This window comes from Nomascus leucogenys, chromosome 6 (genome assembly GCF_006542625.1).
Source record: "Nomascus leucogenys isolate Asia chromosome 6, Asia_NLE_v1, whole genome shotgun sequence".
NCBI lineage: Eukaryota > Metazoa > Chordata > Mammalia > Primates > Hylobatidae > Nomascus > Nomascus leucogenys.
In genome coordinates, this window is record NC_044386.1 from 98,449,070 (window position 1) to 98,472,214 (window position 23,145).

Sequence of the window (23,145 nt, forward strand, 5' to 3'; positions counted from 1 at the left end):
GTAAGCCATCAGGTAGGGTAAAGACTTAACTTCAGGTGTTAAGCATGAGCGGCATGATTTATCTTGCTTGGTGCCCTTGCAATAAATGCCTCACTTTCTCTCACTGCAATCCCAATGTCAGTGCTTGGCTTTGCTGTGCCGGCAGGTGGACCCGTTTGCTTTGGTATCAAGGCCACTGACCCATGGAACCCCAGGATGGCTTTTGGTGCCAGGAGTAACAGCTGATGTCTTGGTTAACAAAGCAGCTTGTCTTATACTACTTCATTGGCACCTCAAAACACACTCTTCCTTCTCTACCATTAACTGTTTAATGGTACTTAATACCATTAATTATAATAATTCATTTAATTCTACTCTGTAATGAGATACCATTTTCATCCCCATTTTTCAGATGAGAACACTGAAGCTCTGAGAGGTTAAGTGACTTGGCTGAGCTCATGAAGCAGGTAAAGCTGGCAATCAAAACCAGCTGGCAGTCAAAAGAAGGATCTAGAAACTTCTCCCTCTAGATCCCTTCTTTCTCCGCTTGCTATACCCCTCAGATCCCAGCATAAAGTAGGGCTAGGATGAAAATGCCTGGAGGAAACGGAAAAGCCGATATGGAGCCAGCTGGCTGCAGGTCGCAGGGGAGGCGGCCTTGGGAGCTCTGGAGTGGGTTGTGCCTTGCGGTGGGCCCCATGCCTGTGACTGAGGGTGGTGTTCCGGGGCTTCCCTTCCTGGGTGACAGTGAGGACACATCTGGGCAGGATGGCATCTGGGCAGCCTTGCAGCTTCTGCCTGAGGCTGCTGGAACAGTCTTGGAACCCAGCTGCCAGACTGTGAGGAGCCCAAGCCACATAGAGAGGCCACGTGTGGATGATCCCATGAACAGCCCCAGTGCGGCCCAGCAGACATCAACATCCAGCCATGTGACAGCACCATCTTGGTGCACCAACTAAAGCACCACCTGGTCCAGTTGAGCCTTCAGATGACTCCAGTCCCAGTTGCTGTGTGACTGAAACTTCATGAGAGACTCCAAATAAGAACTGACAGCTGGACCCAGTCAACCCATAGAACTGTGAAAGGTAACAAAAATGGTTTTAAGCCATTATGTTTTGGAGTGGCTTGTTCTTGGTGCAATAGGCAACTGAAACAGTCTTCCCCATCAAACTGTTGGTGCCTAAAAAGCAGGGATGGTGTCCTTGACGCTCTGGATCTCCGGTCCCAGCCTGGGCTGGGTAAGGAGCAAGTGCTCATCAAATATTCCTTGACCGAACAAATGAAACCCAGCAAAACTCGGTGTTCACCCTGAGATAGAATAGATTTATTAGCAAGAGGTAATCAGGAAACATATATTTTTACAAAAATGGAATTTTTTTTCCAAACAAGCTGTAAGTTGAAATATTTTAGGACTTGAAATAGAATTCTCATACCACTAGGTATTGCTTACAGCAAAAGTTGTCTGTCTGTTGTAGTGGAGCATGCCTGCCACTTCGGAGTTAACCTGTGTTTTCTATACTGTACAGTGTAAAAAATACATGGTAATATTCACAGAATAAGCACTACATTACTATATTCCTGCTAGAAGGCATTTAGACAGGACTACAGTATATGCAATAAAAACACTTGGTTATTGATTTCCTAATTCTACAGTGTGGTACTAATTATCACAAGGTATACAGACTTAGAGCATCTCAATGTAAGCTTGTAGTGACCGTTAGGCGGCTTAAAGAGGAAAAGTGACATTTTTGTGTTCCCAACTTTTAGTGGATGCTGGGCCAGTGGTCGGCACGAGTCGACGTGGCTTGGTGTTTGTGACTCCGTTTCCTCGGGAAGTCTAGGGCCACATCCAGTTGTATTGAGACTGCTATTCATGCTATCTGGTGTGAATCCTAGAGCAAGGAGCGACGTGGGGCCTGAACGAGATGGCAGCATTGGTATGAGGGGTGTGGTTCTGAGCAGAGAGGACTCCCTTCCGTCCAGGTTACTGAGAGACACATGGGGAGTTTTGAGACCTGCGATTTTGGCTGGAGAAGCTGCTTTGGAAATTGACATCACCATCAGCGGGAAGATTTGTCAATGACTGGACTTCAGGGTATGGTTTCCCCCTCCCGCCGCCCCCCACCCCCCACCCAGTTATAACAACTACATGGAACATGCTGGGAGGATGCCTGGGTGGCCACCTCAACCCAGGAGCCTGGGCTGGGGAGGGACGGAAGCAGGACTGGAGTCTAAGATTCTTGTATGCAAGGGTGCTGTTTCCCCTCTGAGAAGAGTGAGGAGTCTAGGGAAGAGGGACCAAGAGTACAGCTGTTTAAAAGAAACAGGCACTGCAGGAGACGAGGGGAGGGACGGGTGGGCGAAGTCTGAAACGGTGCAGAAATTCATATTCTGGTTCTACAGGAATCTAAGAACAAGGACGATTTGTATTCTTGGAGAAGCACATACTGAAGAAGAAAATCCAGTGAAACCAAACGAATATATACAGTATCATCTAGCACGTGTCCCCGGGAGCAGCTGGGTCTGGGCTGGGCACAGCTTCAGGTGGGGAGTTTTGGTTCTATTCGGAGAGAAGACTCGTAGAGGCTTTCTTCATCCATTACAAAAGATTGGTCCAGTAAATATTGCGTTACCTGAGAAAAGAAAAGAGAGATGGGAATGGGAGGGTTGTGGGACCTCCATAGTACTGATTGTGGATGCCCTTTATCTCCTAGGGCCCAGGCCTCTTGCTGGGGAGAGTCAAGTGGGCATATGAGGCAAAAATGCATTCAGTAGTGTTCCATCTTGACATAAGTTTTAAGTAGTCAACGTAAGTATTGTTTTAGGATTATTATTTAATATTGTCATAATATTAAGGTTGGTACAAAAGTAAAAAAAGTCAATTGTAGAAACTAGGTGGCAGATATATGTGTTCACAATTCTGCCAGTGTTTCTGTATGTTTGATCCATCTGTCACAATTCTGTCAGTGTTTCTGCATATTTGAAAAGTTTCATAAGGCTGGGCGTGGTGGCTCATGCCTCTAATCCCAGCACTTTGGGAGGCCGAGGCAGGAGGATCGCTTGAGCCCAGGAGTTTGAAACCAGCTTGGGCAACAAAGTGAGACCCTGTTTCTACAAAAAATCAAGAAAGTAGCTGGGTATTGTGGTGTGCACCTGTGGTTCCAGTTACATGCAAGGCTGAGGCAGCAGGATCACTTGAGCCCAGGAGGTCAAGGCAGCAGTGAGCTGTGTTCACACCACTGTACCCCAGCTTGGGTACAGACCTTGTCTTAAAATAAAAATAAAATAAAAAGTTTTATAATAAAATTTTGGGGCAAAATATATTTAGACACTAGGATTACATGGTACTGTGAGAGATTCACTCCAAGAGAGGCAAGTGGAAATGGAGGCTGTGTGAGAGAAGAGCCTCCCTTTTTCTCACCCTGGGGAGAAATCTTAAGAGTGGAAAATCAGAAAGATGCACTCACATGAGTTAGGTTATCCTGTCTTCTCCTCTCTCCCCACCCCAGTCCTGCTCTGAAGCATTTTGCTGAATGCCTGCGCATTAAATGTGCAATGAGAGATCTGAGCTCTAACCTCACGGGCAGCCCCCTGCTCCAAAAAGTATCTTTCCAAGACTTATTTACTTGTCAGTTGTCTGGAACTAAAGGCACATTTTTCCCCGCTACATAAATCCAGAGCAGAAAGAAAAAAATTTTCTTTTTTTGAGACAGCATCTTGCTCTGTCACCCAGTCTGGAGTGCAGTGGTGCAATCTGGGCTCACTGCAACCTCTGCCTCCCGGGTTCAAGCGATTGTTCTGTCTCAGCCTCCTGAATAGTCGGGATCCCAGGCGTGCACTACCATGCCTGGCTAATTTTTGTATTTTTAGTAGAGACAGGGTTTCGCCATGTTGGCCAGGCTGGTGTCGAACTCTTGACCTGACTTGGCTAAGTCAGGCTAATTTTCCTAAAACATCGTACTTTCGAGGGAGACTGGCAGCATATACCACCATTGTAAAGCTGTTAATGAAAGAAGTCTGAGGAGCAGTAATATTTATTTATTTTTATTTTTTGAGGGGGAGTTTCACTCTTGTCGCCCAGGCTGGAGTACAGTGGTGCCATCTTGGCTCACTACAACCTCCGCCTCCCGAGTTCAAGTGATTCTTCTGCCTCGGCCTCCCGAGTAGCTGATATTACAGGCATGCGTCACCATGCCTGGCTAATTTTTGTATTATTAGTAGAGACAGGGTTTCACCATGTTGGCCAGGCTGGTCTCGAACTTCTGACCTCAGGTGATCCGCCTGCTTCTGCCTCCCAAAGTGCTGGGATCATAGGCATGAGCCACTGGCCCTGTGCAGTAATATGTATTTGTATTGCACATCAAAGTTTAAGGTGACAAAAGCAGGAGATGGAAGAAAACCCTGAAATTTTCTTGGTAACTTCTGAGACTTTCCAGGGCCCAGTGTGACCACGGTGCCTTCTGGATGAGCCCTGTGTGATCCACATGGCAACTCTGTGGTTCCCAGGCTGGATGAACATACAAACACAGACCCTCAAATACTGCTGAGTTATGTTGATACTTTTATCTTAATTTTTTTATTGTAGAATAAAGGATGTGACAATATAAAATACATTTTTTGGAGAAAAACAGAAGCCCATAATCTCACCACTCTAAAATAACTGTTTTCATTTTTTTGTGTGATCGTCTAGTTCTTAAAATACAAAAGTACTTTTCCATAGTTGTACCTACGGAATGGATAGCACTTGGTATGCTTTCACTTATACTATTAGGTTTCACCATGTTGGCCAGGCTGGTCGAAAACTCCTGACCTCAGGTGATCCACCCTCCTCGGCCTCCCAAAGTGCTGGGATTACAAGCATGAGCCAGCGCGCCTGGCCGTTTTCAGGTTTTTTGATATTTTATATAAAAAATAAATGTTGCAATGAAGATCTTCTAGAATATAGCCTTTTGCCTCAACTAAGTTTTTAAAGCATAAATCCCTAGGAGAAGGATCATGGGTTTCTTACTACAACGGCCAACACTGTCAGCAGAGTAGGCTTGTCAAGGATTGAGTATCATTTTACTTAAAAAAAGGTACAAACAGTACAACTCACTCTTTTTGGTGAGCATGATTCGGATGCACATGGACACTGGAGACCCACTGCCTTTAAATCCCTCTGCTCTTTCCCTGAAGTTCTTGCCCCCGAAGCAGGGGCTCTAGCCCTGCAGTTGCCAACAACCCCCCTCTTTAGCCACATTAGACCCCCTCACCAGGCCCTCAAAATCTCCTCACCCATTCATGGAGACCAGAAACCAACTGTTACTCATGTATGCATGAGTTCTTGCATCAGACAGCAATGCTTTTTATAAAGTCCTTTTACAAAGGTTGTCATATTTAATCATCAAAAACAACCCATCCCACACTGGTATAAGAATCTCATGTTACCAGCCGGGCACAGTGGCTTATGTCTGTAATCCCAGCACTTTGGGAGGCCAAAGCAGGTGGATCACTTGAGGTCTGGAGTTTGAGACTAGCCTGGCCAATGTGGTGAAACCCCATCTCTACTAAAAATACAAACATTAGTCGGGCATGGTGGCAGGCACCTGTAATCACAGCTACTTGGGAGGCTGAGGCTGGAGAATCCCTTGAACCCGGGAGGCAGAAGTTGCAGTGAGCCGAGATCGCACCACTGCACTCCAGGCTGGGTGACAGAGTGAAACTCCATCTCAAAAATAAAATAAGAGAATCTCATGTTACAGCTGAGGCAGAAGGTAACACGGCTGGTGAGTGTCTTTGCCAGGATTTGAACCCAGGTGTTCCCTGGTCAACTGAGAGAAGGATGTGAGACTGGGCTGGGTGGAGGCTGGTTGGTGTTGAATAAGGCAGAGGGAGGAGCCCCAGAGATGCTGAGCAGGCTCTTGCTTGCTGCTGTTAATTGGCCAAGGAGCCATTCTGAACCCCCAGCGGCTTGGGCCTGATTCCCTTAGTGCTTTAAGCTGATGGATTCAATGTTTGATCTTGTTATTAAAATCACCATGTGTTTATCCTCTAAGAGCCATGCCCCAAAACTCAAAGCTTCCCTACCAGACCATGAGGACTTAAATTTTTTTTTTTTTTTTAATAGAGTCAGGATCTCACTCTGTTGCCCAGGCTGCAGTGCAGTGGCATGATCACGGCTCACTGTAGCCTCGACCTCCTGCACTCAAGTGATCTTTCTGCCTTAGCCTCCTGAGTAGCTGGGACTACAGGCATGAGCCACCATGCCTGGCTAATGTTTTTATTTTTTTTAATCTTTTTGTAGAGTTGGGAGCCTTTACTCTGTTGCCTAGGCTGGTCTCAAACTCCTGGCCTCAAGCAATTCTCCTGCCTTGGCCTCCCAAATTGCTGGGATTACAGTTGAGAGCTACCGTGCCAGGCCCGGGACTATTTATTTTTAAATTGTATTTTTATTTCTTTTTATTTTAAAGTTGATTTATATCTTATTTTAGATATAAAATTAATTTATACCTTATTTTATGTAATTAAAAAAGCCAAGTAGCATTAAACGGTTCATAATGAAAACCAGCAATCCTCTGTTTCCCCTTATCAGCCACCAGGTCTGGCTCTCTAGAGGTAGCCATTTTCAGTTCTTACAGAGCCCCCCAAATCCAGTGCAGCAGCCATTAGCCACATGTAGCTACTGAGCACTTGAAACAGGGCTCATCTGAATTAAGATGTGATGTGTAAAATACACACTGGATTTTTGAAAGTTTAGTATGAATAAAATAAAGTAAAATATCTCAGTCAATTTTTAAATTGATTACATGCTGAGCTGACAATTATTTGGATATTTTGCATTAAATAAAATATATTATTATGGTTAATTTTACCTATTTCTTTTTGCTTTTTTAAAAAAAGGGGCTGGGAATGGTGGCTTAAACCTGTAATCCCAGCTCTTTGGGACGCCAAGACGAGAGGATCACTTGAGCGCAGGAGTTCAACATGGGCAGACCCTGTCTCTATAAAAAAATAAAAATTAGCTGGGTGAGGTCATACCTTAAGCCAGGGAAGTCGAGGTTGCAGTAAGCTATGATTGTGTCACTGCATTCCAGCCTGGGTGACAGAGTGAGACCCTGCCTCAAACAAACAAACAAAAAAACAGGCCAGGTGCAGTGGCTCATTCCTGTAATCCCAGAACTTTGGGAGGCCGAGGCAGGCAGATCACTTGAGGCCAGGAGTTTGAGACCAAGCTGGACAACATGGCAGAACCCTGTTTCTACAAAAAATATGAAAGAATTAGTTGGGTGTAATGGTGAACGCCTGCAGTCCCAGCTATTCGGGAGGGTGAGGTAGGAGGATCGCTTGAACCTCAAGAGGTCGAGGCTACAGTGAGCCAAGATCACACCACAGCACTCCAGCCTGGGTGACAGGGTGAGATCCTGTTTCAAAAAACTAAAATAAATAAATAAATAAATATATAAATAAATAAAAATAAGTTTAAAAATGTGGCCCTGTAGGGTACTTAAAGTTACATATGTAGCTTGCATTATATTTCTAGTGGATAGTCCTGTTTTACATATTTCTTCCAGTATTTATATCTGTTTTTCCATGGTAAATGCTTTTACTGTTGTCTGTTTTCCTGCCAACTTTTTATTTAAAAAATATAAAAACTATGCATACAACATATATGTATAATCCTTTTTCTGAGGGCTGAACCATTTGAAGGTAAATAGTGTAGTGTTTCCCCCACTGAATACTTCAGCCATGCATCTCCTAAGAACACAGACATTCTCTTACATAACCGTAACATCCTTATACCTAGGACATTTAATATCAATAAAATAAAATTAGCTGATGTACAGATCAGATTCAAATTTCTTCAAGTTTTAATGAATAAAATAATCTTTATAGCTGTTTTTTTAAAATCCCAGATCTAATCAACATTCACACATTGCATTTAGATGTCATATGATTTAGTCTTATTTTATTATTTTTTTTTGAAAAAATTTTTTTTTCATTATAGAGACAGGCTCTCACTATGTTGCTGATCTTGAATTCCCAAACTCAAGTAGCCTCCTCCCTCTGCCTCTCACAGTGCTAGGATTAAAAGCTCACCACTGAGCCCAGCCTGTGTGTTTTAGTCTTTTTTATTTTTCATGACATTGATATATGTATGTGTGTGTGTGTGTGTGTGTGTGTGTGTGTGTGTGCATTTTATTTTTAGACACAAAGCCTCACTCTGTTGCCCAGGCTAGTGTGCAGTGGTACAATTATAGCTTATTACAGCCTTGAACTCCTGGGCTCAAGTGATCCTCCTGCCTCAGACTCCTGAGCAGATGGGACTACAGGCGCGCACCACCATGCCCAGCTACTTATTATTATGATTTTTGCTGGAGATAGGATCTCTGACCTCCCTATGTTGCCCAGGCTCACTTCAAACTCCTAGGCTCAAGTGATCCTCCCGCCTCAGTCTCTTGAAGTGCTGGGATTACAGGCATCAGCCACTACTCGCAGCCAATATATATATTTTTAATTGAAAATATTTTATTGCTAAAAGACATTGATATTTTTAAAGAGTATATGCAGCAGTGTGTTGCAGCTGGCTCATGCCAGCCTGCACGTGCCAATTTTTAGCCTCTGTTCCCAACTCTGCTTTCAGTGATGTCCAGGTGGTGGTTTGAAAGTGGCCCTGTCGGCATCACCTAACAGGCTCCTCTGAGCCCTCTTCATGCCTAGGCTTCAAATTTGGCTTGCCTTTAGCAAGAATCCCCCCACCTTGATATCTGCTCAAATTCTTCATTCTCCACCCCTGATATCTGAAGTCCTTGGCCTGACTTTAATAAAAACCTTGTTAGGCCAGTTTAGCAAGAATTCCCCTATTCTTGCTATCTCCTCTTAGTAATTTTCCATCCACTGACCCCCTTTCTTGGCCCATTGACTACAAATCCCCACCTGTCCCTGTTGTATTTGCAGTTGAGTTCAATCTCTGTCCCCCAAGAAACAGTCTTGGCCTCTATTGCATTAGGTTTGAATAAACCTACTATTTTAAACAAGTGTTCCAATTTTACCATTTTTAACAAGTGTTCCAATCGTTTTTCTCTTCAACAGCAAATGCTACACATCAAGACTCAATCCTCTACCCCCAAGACCAGTTTAACATTTACTAGCACACCGCTGAGTTACAGAGCAGTTGTCTCTCAGAATGTCCCATATTCTGAAATTGTCTGTTGGTCCCTCCTGATTAGAGTGAAACACTTTGATGCATAACATAGGTGATATTGTGGCTCATGATGCCCTTTATTTCTGTTTCGTCCAACATTGAAAATCCTAGGTCACGCCTGTAATCCCAGCACTTTGGAAGGCTGAGGCGGGCGGATCACGAGGTCAGGAGTTTGAGACCAGCCTGACCAACGTGGTGAAACCTCGTCTCTACTAAAAGTACAAAAATTAGCCGGGCGTGGTGGCGCACACCTGTAGTCCCAGCTACTCAGGAGGCTGAGGCAGGAGAATCGCTTGAACCCAGGAGGCAGAGGTTGCAGTGAGCTGAGATCGTGCCATTGCACTGCAGTCTGGGTGACAGAGTAAGACTCTGTCTCAAAAAAAAAAAAAGAAAAGAAAATTCTAGGATTCTATGGCCCCCTATTCCTTTCCCAACCTCCCATTCCTCTCCCCTGCTTCATTTCTTCCATGGTTGTAATAATCATCTGTCATATTATATTTTTTGCCTCTTAGTCTGTCTCCCTCTAGAACGCAAGCTCGTGAGGGCCAAGAGTTTATCTGTTTTGTTCCCTGCTGAGCCAAGAGCCTACTATAGTCCTTGGCACATAGGACTTGCTCAGTGAATATTTGTGGAGTGAGAGAATGAACGGAAAGCGAAGCAAAAGTGGCCAGTTTAACTAACTGTAGTTAGTCCACCGATTTTTCTCCTTTGATATGGCTATCCGCTATAAAGCAGATCATGAGTTCTCAGAACATGGCAAAAAATAGACACATTCTCAAAAAACGCATCGATCACAAAGGACATTAGAAGGGAAAAACAATAAAAGCTTGATTTTCTGGTGTGCTTGAGGGTGTGTCTGGAGCTGGATGTTTTTGTGAACTGCACACTGTGAGGAGGTTAAGATGCTATATCTCTGGGCAGAGAAGAAAGGTCATAGGATTGGAGGCTGGGCGTGGTGGCTCATGCCTGTAATCCCAACACTTTGGGAGGCTGAGGTGAGTGGATCACTTGAGGTCAGGAGTTTGAGACCAGCCTGACCAATATGGTGAAACTCCGTCTCTACTAAAAATACAAAAATTATTGGGGCATAGTGGCGTGCCAGACCAGCCATTCTCTTACATGGCCTTGCAATCTTTCAAAAATGCAAACTAGTCCAATTATATAACCTCCTTTCAGGGCTTCCCATGGTCCTAAGGACGAAGTCCCAGATCCCAGCTATGCGGGAGGCTGAGACAAAAGAATTGCTTGAACCTGGGAGGTGGAGGTTGCAGCGAGCCAAGATTGTACCACTGCACTCCAGCCTGGCCACAGAGTAAGACTCTGTCTCAAAAAAAAAGAAAAGAAAAGTCATAGGACTGAGAGCCCAAGAGTCTGGGTTAGCAAATCTGTTATTTTATCTGTAAAATGGGGCCTACAGCACAGGCTTTGAATAATGTAATGAGACTAACATGCCAACCATTCTTTTTTATTAAACATTTTTTTTTCTTTTTGGCTAGCTGAGACTATTTTTTTTCAGACCAACCATTCTCTTACATGGCCTTGCAATCTTTTAAAAATGCAAACTAGTCCAATTATATAACCTCCTTTCAGGGCTTCTTATGGTCCTACGGACAAAGTCCCCGATCCTTTTAGGATCCCACCAGTTCCATCTGTTTCTGGCAGGTCCGATGCTACTCTTTGCCGTCAGCCATTTAGTGGTGGTGGTGGTGGTGGGGTCACTGTACTTAGCCTTGCACAAGCCTGTCTCTCTGCAAGAAAGACATGTCCCCCCGAACCAGGAAAACTCTTCCAGGATTCTCATCCTCCAGTAAGGCTCTCTGGGCCCTCAGAGCAGCACAGACCCTGGGATCCATACCCTATGGCCCTCCCTGCCTGTTTCTGGATGTACAAAGTATTTCTTTGTGCCTTGTCTGTAGCAGCAAAAGATCAAAACAACCTGAATGTCCATCAATACAGAGGATTGGCTAAATAAATAGATTTCTCTGCAGCTGTAAGAAAGAATGAGGATGCTTCTATTTTAATAGGGAATGATCTCCAAGATATATTATGAAGGAAAAGAAGGAATGATACTGAGCAGTGTATAGTAGGCTAGAGAATGGTATATGCAAAGTCAGCTTGTGTTTATGGACTGCCTGTGGACCTAGACATAAGAAACGGGTGGAAATGTTGCCTTTGGAAGGGGAACTAGGTGGCTGGGGGACTTTCACCATGCACTCATTATATCTGCGGATTTTGTAACTTGTAAGCATAGTACCTTTCAGAAACAGATGTTATCAACTCTGCCTGTCTTGCCCTGGGGGAGATTAGACATGAATATAAACCATCCTATGGCAGGTAAAATCAGACAAGGGTCACAAGATGAACACAGGCCCAATTTGAAGAAACAGGGACTAAGGAAGCCTTCCTTACAGGAATGGCGTTTGAGCTGGGCCCAAGAGAATTCTGGAAAGGAAAGTGGACGGGTATGGAGGGGACAGGGTGGAAGGTGGCCTAGACAGAGCCACTGTGAAAGCATGCAAGTGACCAAGAAAAGGCACAGCTTACCTTTGCTTGGTGCTCTATTTTGTAGGCAGTTTGTTGAAACTGGCGAATCTCTCGGATAATATGGGATATCTGTGGGGAGGAAGGAGAGTTTCAGAACGCGGTTTGCTCTCCTAGTTCCACCCCCAACTTTGCAGAACTGAAGGGGCATCAACAGCTAAATCTGAAGTCAGCCTCTTAATTCCATACATGTTGCCTACTGGAAGGTCCCACAGAGGCATCATGTGTGTTTGTTTTTATTTTTATTTTTTGAGATAGAGTCTCACTCTGTCGCCCAGGCTGGAGTGCAGTGGCGTGATCTTGGCTCAGTGCAACCTCTATCTCCTGGGTTCAAGTTATCCTCCTGCCTCAGCCTCCTGAGTAGGTGGGATTACAGGTGCATGCCACCACGCCCGGCTAATTTTTGTATTTTTAGTAGAGTTGGGGTTTCACCATGTTGGCCAGGCTGGTCTCGAACTTCTGACCTCAAGTGATCCACCCGCCTCAGCTCCCAAAGTGCTGGGATCATAGGTGTGAGCGACCACACCCGGCCTCATGTTCTTTGCTTTTCTTTTTTTTTAAAGCAGAAATCTGCTTCCAAGACTTGTCAAGACTCTGTAGGTAAATTACACTATGTGACTGAGAGAAGAAAAAAATCTCCTTTAATTAGTGGCATAAGCTACCTAACATCACTAAAACAAAACCCCACGACTCCAGCAAAAGTTAAAGGCATCTGCCACTTCCTTAGCGCCTGCTGTGCACAAGACACGATGAAAAGGGGCTTTCGCTCTTCAGGATGGTGCCTGAAAAAACCCTTTCCATCCGACAAAATCTAATGTCGAGGCCCATTATATAAAACCGGTGCAAGTAGAGGCTTTCTGGTTGAAGTGAGAGGGGAGAAGGAGACGGTTAGAATCCTGTTTCTGATGGGAGAAGTCTCCTCAGCCCTTATCCCAGGTTCTAGATTTTTCTGGGAAAACTGGAAACTTACTCTTTTAGGAGGTGCTGTGTAAGTGGTTTTACTTTCTCCGCATCAAGCGTCAATATGAACGATGCGGATGGGTGTGAATAACAGTGTGGGGCTTTGGAGTCACCTGGACCCGGGCTCCAGACCTGGCTCTGCCCTTTACTTGTGGGGTGACCTTGGGCTCTCACTTGATCTCACTCAGCCTCAGTCTGCTCATCTGAAAGGTGCAGAATAAGAAGAGCAGCCACCTCTCAAACTGTCAGGACTAGAGGAGGAAACGCCGGTGAAAGCATGGCTCAGGGCCTGCCAGATTCTAACTGCTCATCAATGATAGTGATGGCTCTCATTGGGGAAGCTGGACCCAGGCTCCCAAATGGGGGCACCCTATGCAGCAGGTTGGGCCTTGGGGGGCAGAGTGCGGGTGGGCCCCAGGTTGAGTCATCTGGGCTTCGACGCCCCCCTTCCCCTGCCTGGCTGGGGGGAACGCACCATCCTCATCTTGGAGAAGTTGACCAGGCCGTCTTCCGTGTAATTGGGCGTCCCCTCCTCGATGAAGGCCAGGTCGGTGAGGTACATCCCCAGGTAAGGGACACAGGGTGGGTCACAACTTGGAAGCAAACGGCATTAACAAAAGTTTTTCATTTAAAAAAAGTAACGTCTACCAAGAACAGAACATCCCGCATGCACCTTTTGCTTTGCTAGAGGCAAAGGGACTTGCAGTCACCAAGAATCACACTACACTCTAGGACTGACTATTCTACACGCCTAGGACTGTCAGCTGGGTCTCAGGGCCAGTCCTCTGGGGTGGTGGGGGCAACATGGTGCTGACTGGGGCCTCTTACACCCACTGGGGCATCTCAGATTGTCTCTTTCCTCCCTGAGCCAGAAGGTCCTCCGCTACCTCTCTGCCTTCTGTCCCAGTCTGTCCTTGGGCTCTGTCACCAGCCCCTCTGGACTCACCTTTCTGATCTCTCCCTGAGACTTTCCCATCCAGATCCTCCCCCTGAATCACCTCCCGGAGGGCTCTGCAGCCCCAGCCCCCCGATTCCTGCCAGTCACCCTATCTGACACCCTTGTCTCTGCTCCCTGAGACCTCTCCTGTCTCCACTGGCATCTCCCACCCACCTAAGCACTGAGCTTGGATGCCAGGGCGGGGAACCCTTGCTCTCTGAGATCACTTTCCTGAAAGTGGCTTCGGGGCAGGGGGTTGGGTGATAGTTTCCATGGTTGGTGACTCTTGGGGGACTGCATCTTTGGGAGCTGGGCCCCTGGAGTGATGGGCCATGCCTCTCTGATTTTCGGTCCAAAGCAGGGCCTCCTGTTACTGCTCCTTTCCAGTGTGTTCTGGTGCCCCTGGCTGGGTGCTGGGTAAGGGTTGATGGAGCCTGTGATGGAGCCTGGCAGTCGTTATGTGCCGGCAGGGCTCCCTTTAGCTCCTTCTGGGGCCTCCTCCCCGGTGCTCTGCCGCCTCCTCTCAGCTCAGCACACAGATGCGGTGGCATCATCGAGCACAGTGCAGTGACCCTCATTCCCAGCCCATCTCACCTTTGTCTCCTTGTGGCCGCCTGGCAGCCCTGCTAACCTGGAGGAAGGTGAGTCCGGGAGGATGATAGAGCAAGAACAGAAACCTGGCTCCTGTCCCTCACCTGCCTGCTGTGTGACTCTAGGCCAGGCCTTTCCCTCTCTGGTCCTCAGGCTCCCCATGTATAAAGCAATGATGCCAGCTAAGCAAAGCCAAATATCTACTCTATCTTTATTCTCTGCCTGTGAATAAAGGCAAGAATTTATTCTAAGCAATTTTAGGTGGTCTCGCAGCTGATTTTAGGTGATTTACAGGCACAATATTAAATAACATGAATTCACGTGGTAAGAAACATTAGATTTTTACTTTTTTCCCTTCTGCTCAGGGAGAGCGCCTCATTTGGTGGTAGTGTGACTTCGACACTTTTGATACTTGCCATTCTCCTCCTTTCACATTTTATCTTTTTAAACAAATAGCAACAGGTGTCAGAATCAGAGTGTCGGCAAGCATCAGTATTTGGCCAGAATTCAATCACATTATTTTGTTTTTACCGAATATTTTTAAATGGCATTCTTGTATTTATAGCAAGTATGCTGGTTTTCCATTTGTCACGATATAAAAATTTCCTTCTTATTTCTTTTTGGGAAAAAGTGAATTAATTTAAAGAGGCTATTAGGTAAACACAAGTATAGTTGGCACAGTATGGCAAAGTCGTGAAGGAGGCAGATGCCTGGCATTAGGGACACAGCAGACAGAAGTGTTTTTCCAAATGTAGGGCTGACCCTTTCATGGGTGTTGAAATCAACTTAGAGGGTACAGACCAGAATTTTTAAAAAGTGAAAAAGGGCCAGATGTGGTGGCTCACTCCTGTAAACTCAGTGAGTGGGATTTGAGAGGCTGACGTGGGAGGATCACTTGAGTCCAAGAGTTCACGACCAGCCTGAGCAACATAGTGAGACCCCATCTCTATTTAATTGAAAACAAATAAAAATAACAAGTGAAAAAGAAAATATCTGACTTCATCAAATGAAATAAAGGTATATATTGTTTTGTGGAATTTTTGTTTCTGTAATGCATATATTTATTTGTATACAGGCTTGTAATTTCAAATATATATATTTACTGTGCTTTGTGATTAAAAAAAAGAGTAAGGAACATCCAGCCACTGGAGGGGCTGCTTTGCATCCTTCCATCCCTTCTAGTCCATGATTATTACATGCTCAGGTCTTCGTTTCCTTCCTTTCTTTTTCTTTTTTCTTTTCCTTTTTTTTTTTTTTGAGGCAGGGTCTCACTCTGTTGCCTAGAACGGAGTGCAGTGGCACAATCACAGCTCACTGCAGCCTTGACTTCTCAGGCTCCAATGGTTCTCCTGCCTCAGCCTCCTAAGTAGCTGGACTACATGCACGCACCACCATACCCAGTGAATTTTTGTATTTTTGGTAGGGACAGGGTTTTGCCGTGTTGCCCAGGCTGGTCTAGAACTCCTAAGCTCAAGTGATCTGCCCGCCTCAGCCTCCCAAAGTGCTCAGATTACAGGCGTGAGCCACTGTGCCCAGCCAGCTCTTCATTTCCTTTCTATCATACTCCAAGTCTGAAGCCCAGGCTTATGAGTCTGATGGAGAAATAATCCAAAGATCTGAGAAGTAACTCTGGAGTCATAAGGCTGTGGCAGTGCTGACCAGTGGGTTCTGAGAGGTGCTCTCCCCCTTCACCCTGCATGTGTGACAGTAGCCAGGTAGCCGTGGAGTGCTCTAAGGATGGAAGGGAGAAAGGGAGGCCGGGTGACTGCAAGCTGACTGCAAATGATCAAAGGACTCAGAGTGTTTCTCAAGGCTTTTGGGGGTTTCTGACCACCCAGACCAGTGAAAAGGATCAGAGGTCCTGTGATCACTGAGGGTCGACTTCCCCTGGTATTTATGGGGAGTCATGGTCCAGTTGTGGGAAGGTGGTGGATTTGCAATCGAATCACTTGCAAGTAGCATGCCCAGCCCCAGTACTAACCTCTGTCCCTATTTACTACCTCTATGGCAGGGGTGGCCAATCTTTTCGCTTCCCTGGGCCACATTGGAAGAAGAATTGTCTTTTGCCACACATAAAATACACTAACACACTAACAATAGCTAATGAGCTGAAAAAAATCACAAAAAAATCTCTTAATGTTTTAAGAAAGTTTACCAGTTTGTGTTGGGCTGCATTTAAAACCATCCTGGGCCACATGCGGCCCTTAGGCCACAGGTTGGACAAGCTTGCTCTATAGTGAGGGGCCATGAAGGAGGGGATGAGAGAACACTCAATCACATACACACACACACACACACCCGAAATCCAGAGCCATGTGGGCAATGTATGGAGTTGCCAGAGTGGGACAGAGGACTGCTGGAGGGCCCCACAGGGACACACGGCATGGGGACTGAGCCACACCGAGCCTCTGAATGAAAAGGGAAGCATGTTGGGACTTCCTGTAGGCAAGATACCCAACAACAGGCCAGTCCTGAACCTTCCATATGGGCCTTTTGGCCTCTCTTGGGTGAGGTCCAGCCTTGCCTTTGGCAGGGCCTATCGAGCAGAGCTGATACAGGGGTGGCTTCCTCTTCTGGCAGAGCCCTCACGGGCCTGCAGCTAGCATTTTAGGGAGCAGAGAGGAAAGTGTCCCACCCCTAGCCTGAAAGCTGCTTCTGGTTTCTGGGCAAGGCCTCGCTGTGGCACTCCCATGCCTGGTGACACCTGGCCTTGCCTGTGGTTGTTTGGAGACCCCAAACTGGATGTTTCTTTCCACCAAGATGCTCCTGATGATGTTAAATGGAGTAAGGGAGATTATAGGGGACCAGCTGCTGCTGGCAAGAGGCAGCTGCCCATGCTCTACACCAAACTCCAGGAAACCGACCCGAGACAAGCAGTGAGTCCATCTCTCCTTCCTCTTTCTCTCCAGCTTCTCTCTTCCCTGTACTGCCCTGGCTGTGGGATGGGCTATTCTCTCTTACAAGTTTCTGCTGGCTGTGGTTGGGGATCTCCTCTCTCCCATCTTGAGGCCTGGGGAGAGGCATTCAGGGAGGGCGTGAGGGCCCTTGAGGCTGGGCTGTGTGGGCTGAATCCCGTGGGGCCAGGGTCCAAGGTTCTGGCAGAGGTACAGGGTGATCAGGTCAGTAGTCTTTGAAAAACAAAACTGCGATGGGGTGGGGGTGGAAAGTCCCATTTTACTACTGGGTTGCTACGCTGCTCTGTGGTCACAGGCAGAGAATAAAGATAGAGATAGGTATTTGGCTTTGCTGGAACCCCTGAAACTCTAGAGCTCAGCCTTTGGGCTCATCATATTCATGTAGATAAATTGATTCTCACCCTAATTAAACGGTATAGGGGACGGCCGGGCAGTCAGCTAGATGACATGCTCCTCCACGGCTATTCCCATCCTTAATTCAGGGGAACAAAGGGGAAAGGCTTTCACTGCAGCAGCCTACAATAACAGCCTGTCCCCCGTGTTCCTCTAAATCAAGGGCTTCCTATTTAAATTAAACACAAAAGGTGCAGATATGCAAGTGTGTGCTCGGTTGAGATTAGACAGGGTAGTCAAAACTGGAATCGGCCCCAAAAGAGCTGGTGACCACATTTCACTGCTAAATTCAGTTTTCAACCAAATTCTTGTTGCCTGGAGCTGTGGGAAGGTTCTGATTGCTGGGAGGTTGGGAGGAGGGAACAGGCATGGGACTTCGCCAGGATGTAGGCTTGGGGAATGAGAAGGGGAGATGAGGCCACTCTCAGGGCATCTGGCAGGGACTGAAGGGGCAAACATAGTTAGGGCTGTTGTAGGTGGGGCAAGGGACATTTAAGAGAGTGGCTGGAGGGGTGTTTGGCGGTAAAGTCTCAGCTGGGAAAGGCAATAAGGCCATTCTCCAGCCTGGATGCTGGCAGAAATTGGATATTTTTTCTTTTTTTCTTTTTCGAGACAGTCTTACTCTGTCACCCAGGCTGGAGTGCAGTGGCACGATCTTGGCTCACTGCAACTTCTGCCTCCCGGGCTCAAGCGATTCTTGTGCTTCAGCCTCCCAAGTACCTGGGATTATAGGCATGCGCCACCATGCCTGGCTAATTTTTGTATTTTTAGTAGAGACAGGGTTTTGCCATGTTGGCCAGGTTGGTTTCTAGCTCCTGACCTCTAGTGATCTGCCCACCTCGGCCTCCTAAAGTGCTGGGATTACAGGCATGAGCCACTGTGCCTAGCCCGATATTGAATATTTTAATGAAAAGCTAAAAAAGATGCCTGGGACGTATGAATGGGCTGCAGACCAACACGGTGAGGCCCATAGCAGGACTCCTTGTCTGGGGAGGTCATTGGCTATGCCCATGGACTGCCACCTTGCTACTCTTGCCCCCGTCACCTGCCTGGTGAAACAGATACTCAGTATTCATGCAACATCGCTCTTTGTGAAAACCTTAAAGCCTCAGGAGAGGGGGTGCAGGAAGCATTTGCCCCAGGTTTCCCCAGTCCCTCCCTCCTCTGCGTGCCCTGCCTATGTCTCTGTAAGTCCACAACCCGGTTTGCATAAAGCTCTTAGCTCCCAGAGGCCCGCAGGCCACCTCTGCCCTGTGCTGCAGGGAGCAGGGGAATGTGGGAGAGACACTTACACAGGCCCGCAGGCCACCTGAAAGAGGGAAGACAGTCAGGATGGGGACTCAGACAGAATGGGGGGCCCCAGAGGCAGTGGAGGCAGCGGTGGTGGGGGCGGCAGACGAGGAAGCCAGCCATGTGAGGAGGTGGATGGAGTGGTGCCCCGGGGGCGGACGGACGGACAAGTTGGTGAATGCACGGAGGGGGCAGCTCCCCACAAGCACAGTCCACAGGGGCTCTGGGGAGCCCAGGCAGAAGAGAGATGGCCGGACAGCACAGATGGGTGCAACATCTGTCTGAGGACACAAATAAAGTGGAGATGGTCAAGGCGATGGCACACAGAGCTGCCAAAGGACAGACCAAATGCGGCAGGAAGAAAACGCGAAGAAGAGGCAGACGAGGCTGGCAGAGGGGTGAGCAGTCTGTCAAAGCCACTGTCAAGGGCTGGAGGTTTTGGCTGGCCCCATCCTCAGGGTCTGGGGGTAGTAAACTCTGGTGCTCCCTGCATCAGCCACGATCATGGGAACACCAGGAAGCGGGAAGAGGCTTCCTGAGCGATATAGGGAACCGGGATCCCAGGGATCTCCCAGGGTGTCTCCAAGGCCTGCCGAGTAGTCTGTCAGGCAATGAGAGGAAGGGACACTCACTCAAGGAAAGGAGGGTTGAGACTAGTGCAGAAGCCTGAGTAAGCACCTAACGAGAGTGACGGAAGCAAACCCCCCATTTCATGTGAGTGCACGGCCACAGTGTGTACAGATGGGCTAAATCACTGCTTCCCTGGGAGAGCTCGTCTGGAGCCCAGGGCAAACCTTGCCAAGCTCTGGAGGCCAGCCTGGGCCGGTCCTGGTGCTAGGCCATGGCCACGTGGCCTTGGACCAGCCACTAGCTCTTCAGTTTCTTTGTCTGGAAGAACAGGATACGGGAAGCAACCTTATCCTGATGGTTGTCAAGTGGGGAGGATTTTGCCCCCTAGTGGACATTTGGCAATGTCTGGAGACAGTTTTGGTCGTCACAACTTGGAGGGGTGCCATTAGCATCTCACAGGTAGAGGCCAGAGATGCTGCTAAGGATTCTACAATGTACAGGACAGTCCCCCTCAACAAAGGATCATCCTGGTCAAAATAGCAAGGGTGCTGAGGCTGAGGACCCCACCTTATGGCCAATGTTGATGGCGTTAAACGCACAATGTCTAGGCAAGTGCTTTACAAACTTTAAGTATGATTATTGTAAAACTGTATTTTTTTGATTCCAAGATGCCACTGTTTATAAAATGCAAACATTTTGATGACGAATTCTTGAGTGAAAAAGCAAACACAATCGTGTTAAATAAACAAAACTGATGTTAAGACATCTCCTGATGTCAGAATTATTAAAATGTGAAAAGAAAATGTGCATTTTAGAATCGAGAAATCTGGCACCACTGCTATTATCATCACAGCTACTATGCTTTCAGGGATCCCAGCATTATTCCTGTGCGTCTCCCAGGAAATGCTAGCAAACTTTGGAGTTTCTCTGGCAGACCACGGAGGACTCCACCATTGGGGTCCAGGAAATCTAGGGGTCTTGTGGGTAGACAGACGAACAGACAGACAGACCTCCTGCTCTGGCTGGGGGTGGCACGTGAATGCCTCTGCAATGCAGGTCTATGATTTAAAAAATAACAGTGACAAAATGACACACACTTACTTTTTCAGAGCTTCTCTGAGATTCTTAAATCTGCCCTCAGATGACACAAGCTTTTGGAGCTTATCAATCAAAGCTTTAGTCTAGAAGGAATCAGAAGCATTTACTAACACACAGCACATGCCAAGGCCCGGGGATCAGGCCCACACTCCAACATGCTGCCCGCCAGGGCTCCAGAATTGCATTCCCTTGGGATCTGGGGGCCTCCTGTGTTTGGGCACCTTGTTCCTGAACTCCTCAGGAGTTGGGCACGGGTCGTTGTTGAGTGTGCCTGTGCTCACACATCTCTCAGAAGCAAGGAAGTGGGTGTGAGGGATCTGAGTGTGGATTTGGTCCTTGGAAATGCTGCAGGATCCTGAGACCTGGGCAGTTTAGAAGGACTTGGTGGGTGACTCCCAGGAGCCCGCACTCAGAGCAGGAAATGGCAGATTTTTCATTTTCCTGATCTTTCTCATGAACTAGACCCAAAGGATGTGACCCTCATTTCACACATTCTCCTTTTCGTACCAGAAACACCACCCAAATTTAAGGATCAAGAAAAAAGATGGGAGACGAACTGATCATCAGAAAAGAAAAGGCCTGGCTGGAGAAGAGGAAGCTCCACAGCAAAGGGCTTTGCCAAGCGACCCCGCCAGGCCCAGCGCACACATCAGACTGGAGCAGAGTTTCGGTGGCCGGAGTTTGTCTGACCCACGGAGCACCCTGGGTCAAGCCTGGCTTTGTGCACCTTTCCCTGTGTAGCCTGAGGGAAGACCCTTTCCCTCAGGGGTCCTCAGCTCCCTCATTGATAAAATGGTGAGGTAAGTTAGAGACTGCCTTTGCAGCTCTGTTCCTCAAGATTCAGAATGTGGCTGAGAAACCGCGGGAGCACAGTGGTACGTCGCACCACCAGAGCCCTAGTCAGGCTGGAGGGGACACGGGCCCCAGAGGCCAAGCACATGCCCAATCTTGGAGTCAGATTTCTGCTGAGAAATTTGTCTACTGAAAAGGACAATCTAAGTCTCCATTCTGACAAGAGGAGATCTGTTTGTGCTCTTCAAGGGGAAAGAAGGGCTGAGTGTACCATTCAGTTCCATGCCTTATCAACAAGCAGAAAAAGCCTCGCCACCTGGTGTGGACTAATCCTATTCAGAGCACAACTGTGTTCTGGATCTGGTGAAAGAGACATGCAACAGAATAGCACACACCACACGGAGTCAAGGCAGATGATTCTGCTTTCACTTGAGATGTCTGCTGTCCAATGACTGGCAAAGGCTGGATGCCCCGGCCCACCTCCGTTCCAGAGTCTCAGCTTCCCTCCTGCACTTGCCCCTTTCCAGAGCTGCACCCTCCTTCCTCTTCTTCTCCATCCACCTGCAGAGGAATGATCTGATACGGCTTGAGGTCAGAGGCGGGGGCTGAGTCAGGAAACCTAGGGCCTCCCCAGCCTCTGTCACCTAGCCTTGGCATGCCGACTGGCAAATCACCACTTCTCTTGCCTTTCTGGGCCTCAGTGTCCCCATCTGGAAAATGGGAGGGTAAGTCCAGGTGTTCCCTAAGGCAATACTAGCTCAGATACTCTAGAACTGTGGGAGACACAGAAGCTTGATCAGGAGGTCCCGGTGGCCATGCAGTTCTAGATGAAGTGTCACCATACTCTGAGGCTGTGAAAATGTGCAGAAGACATTCTGGAACCAATCTGTGGCTCTGAGCTGGGCACATTTTTAACTTCCTCCACATCTCCATGCTTGCTGTGTATGGATGCTCCTCTTTGGAGCTCCTCTTTGTCATGCTCTCTCCAGGAAGGAGCTCTATGGCCTGGGAAGGCACAGAATCTTCTCAGCTGCTGCTTAAAATGTATGTTCCAAGTTGAAGCAGTTCAAGTATCTTCCAGCTGGGCCAGGAGCTTCTATCCTTTGATGCTCCATGGGATACCAAGCCTCTGGGATCTTGGGTGTCTCTGTTAGAGTGTGGACACCAGCAGGCAGAAATGGGGGGCCCTTGGAATATGTGATTGAAAGCAGGGACCAAGCAAGGAGCCTTGGAGTCAGTGTCAGGAAGAAAGATGATTTTGTGGTCTAAATTCCATCACTTCCTGTTCACCGAGCAGAGGACTTCTGGCTGGCCAAGAATGTTCCCTCCCAGAGAGGCCAAAATCTATTGTTAGCCAAGGCAAGGCTTTTGTGTCCACTAAAGTACAGCCATCCCCAGGAGAGGCGACACACAAATCCACGTTAGTCATTGTACTGTCCTATGGAAGAGCATCATCATCAGATCCCCTCTTGGGTTGTTTTTTTTTGTTTGTTTTTTTCAAAGAGGATGGGGAGAGGGGTTAAAAGAAGAAAGGGGAAATGAAAAGTCCCAAATGAAACCCAACTGCCTGACTCTTGCCAGGGGCTGAACCAGACTTGGACGTAATGCTTTTCTGCTATGGTGAGCACATTTAAGAGAGCAGTAAAAACTGGCTGCTGAGGTTACAGTTCAGGCCATCTAAGAAACGTGGCCATTTCAGAGGGTCTCCAGTGTCCATGGGATGCCTGTAGAGAGATAATGAACTGCCCCTGGCAGATGCCGAGCAGGCCATGGCCAGGGCCAGGAACTCCCAGAAGCTCCTGGGGCCAGGTGCTGTGTAGACACACAACTCTTACATGGCTAGGGGCTGCAGAAGACAGCTGGGTCCAGACTGCATAGAGGGTGGAGACCTCATGTGG

The 23,145-nt window shown here is 47.5% G+C and overlaps 1 protein-coding gene across 6 annotated transcripts in view; it reads right to left on the reverse strand.

Annotated features, from left to right (window-relative positions):
* Positions 1 to 326: 326 nt before the first annotated feature.
* RASGRF1 (Ras protein specific guanine nucleotide releasing factor 1) overlaps positions 327 to 23,145 on the reverse strand; it is a 127,282-nt gene continuing 104,463 nt past the window's right edge. For all 6 annotated transcript variants that reach the window (XM_030814885.1, XM_030814884.1, XM_030814883.1 and 3 more), the window contains 4 exons: positions 20,459 to 20,538; positions 13,137 to 13,254; positions 11,705 to 11,773; positions 327 to 2,612 (listed from right to left, as the gene is read on the reverse strand). In XM_030814885.1, the coding sequence (XP_030670745.1) occupies positions 2,520 to 2,612; positions 11,705 to 11,773; positions 13,137 to 13,254; positions 20,459 to 20,538 (360 nt within the window). In that variant the 3' untranslated portion in view covers positions 327 to 2,519. The remainder of the gene's footprint in view (positions 2,613 to 11,704; positions 11,774 to 13,136; positions 13,255 to 20,458; positions 20,539 to 23,145) is intronic.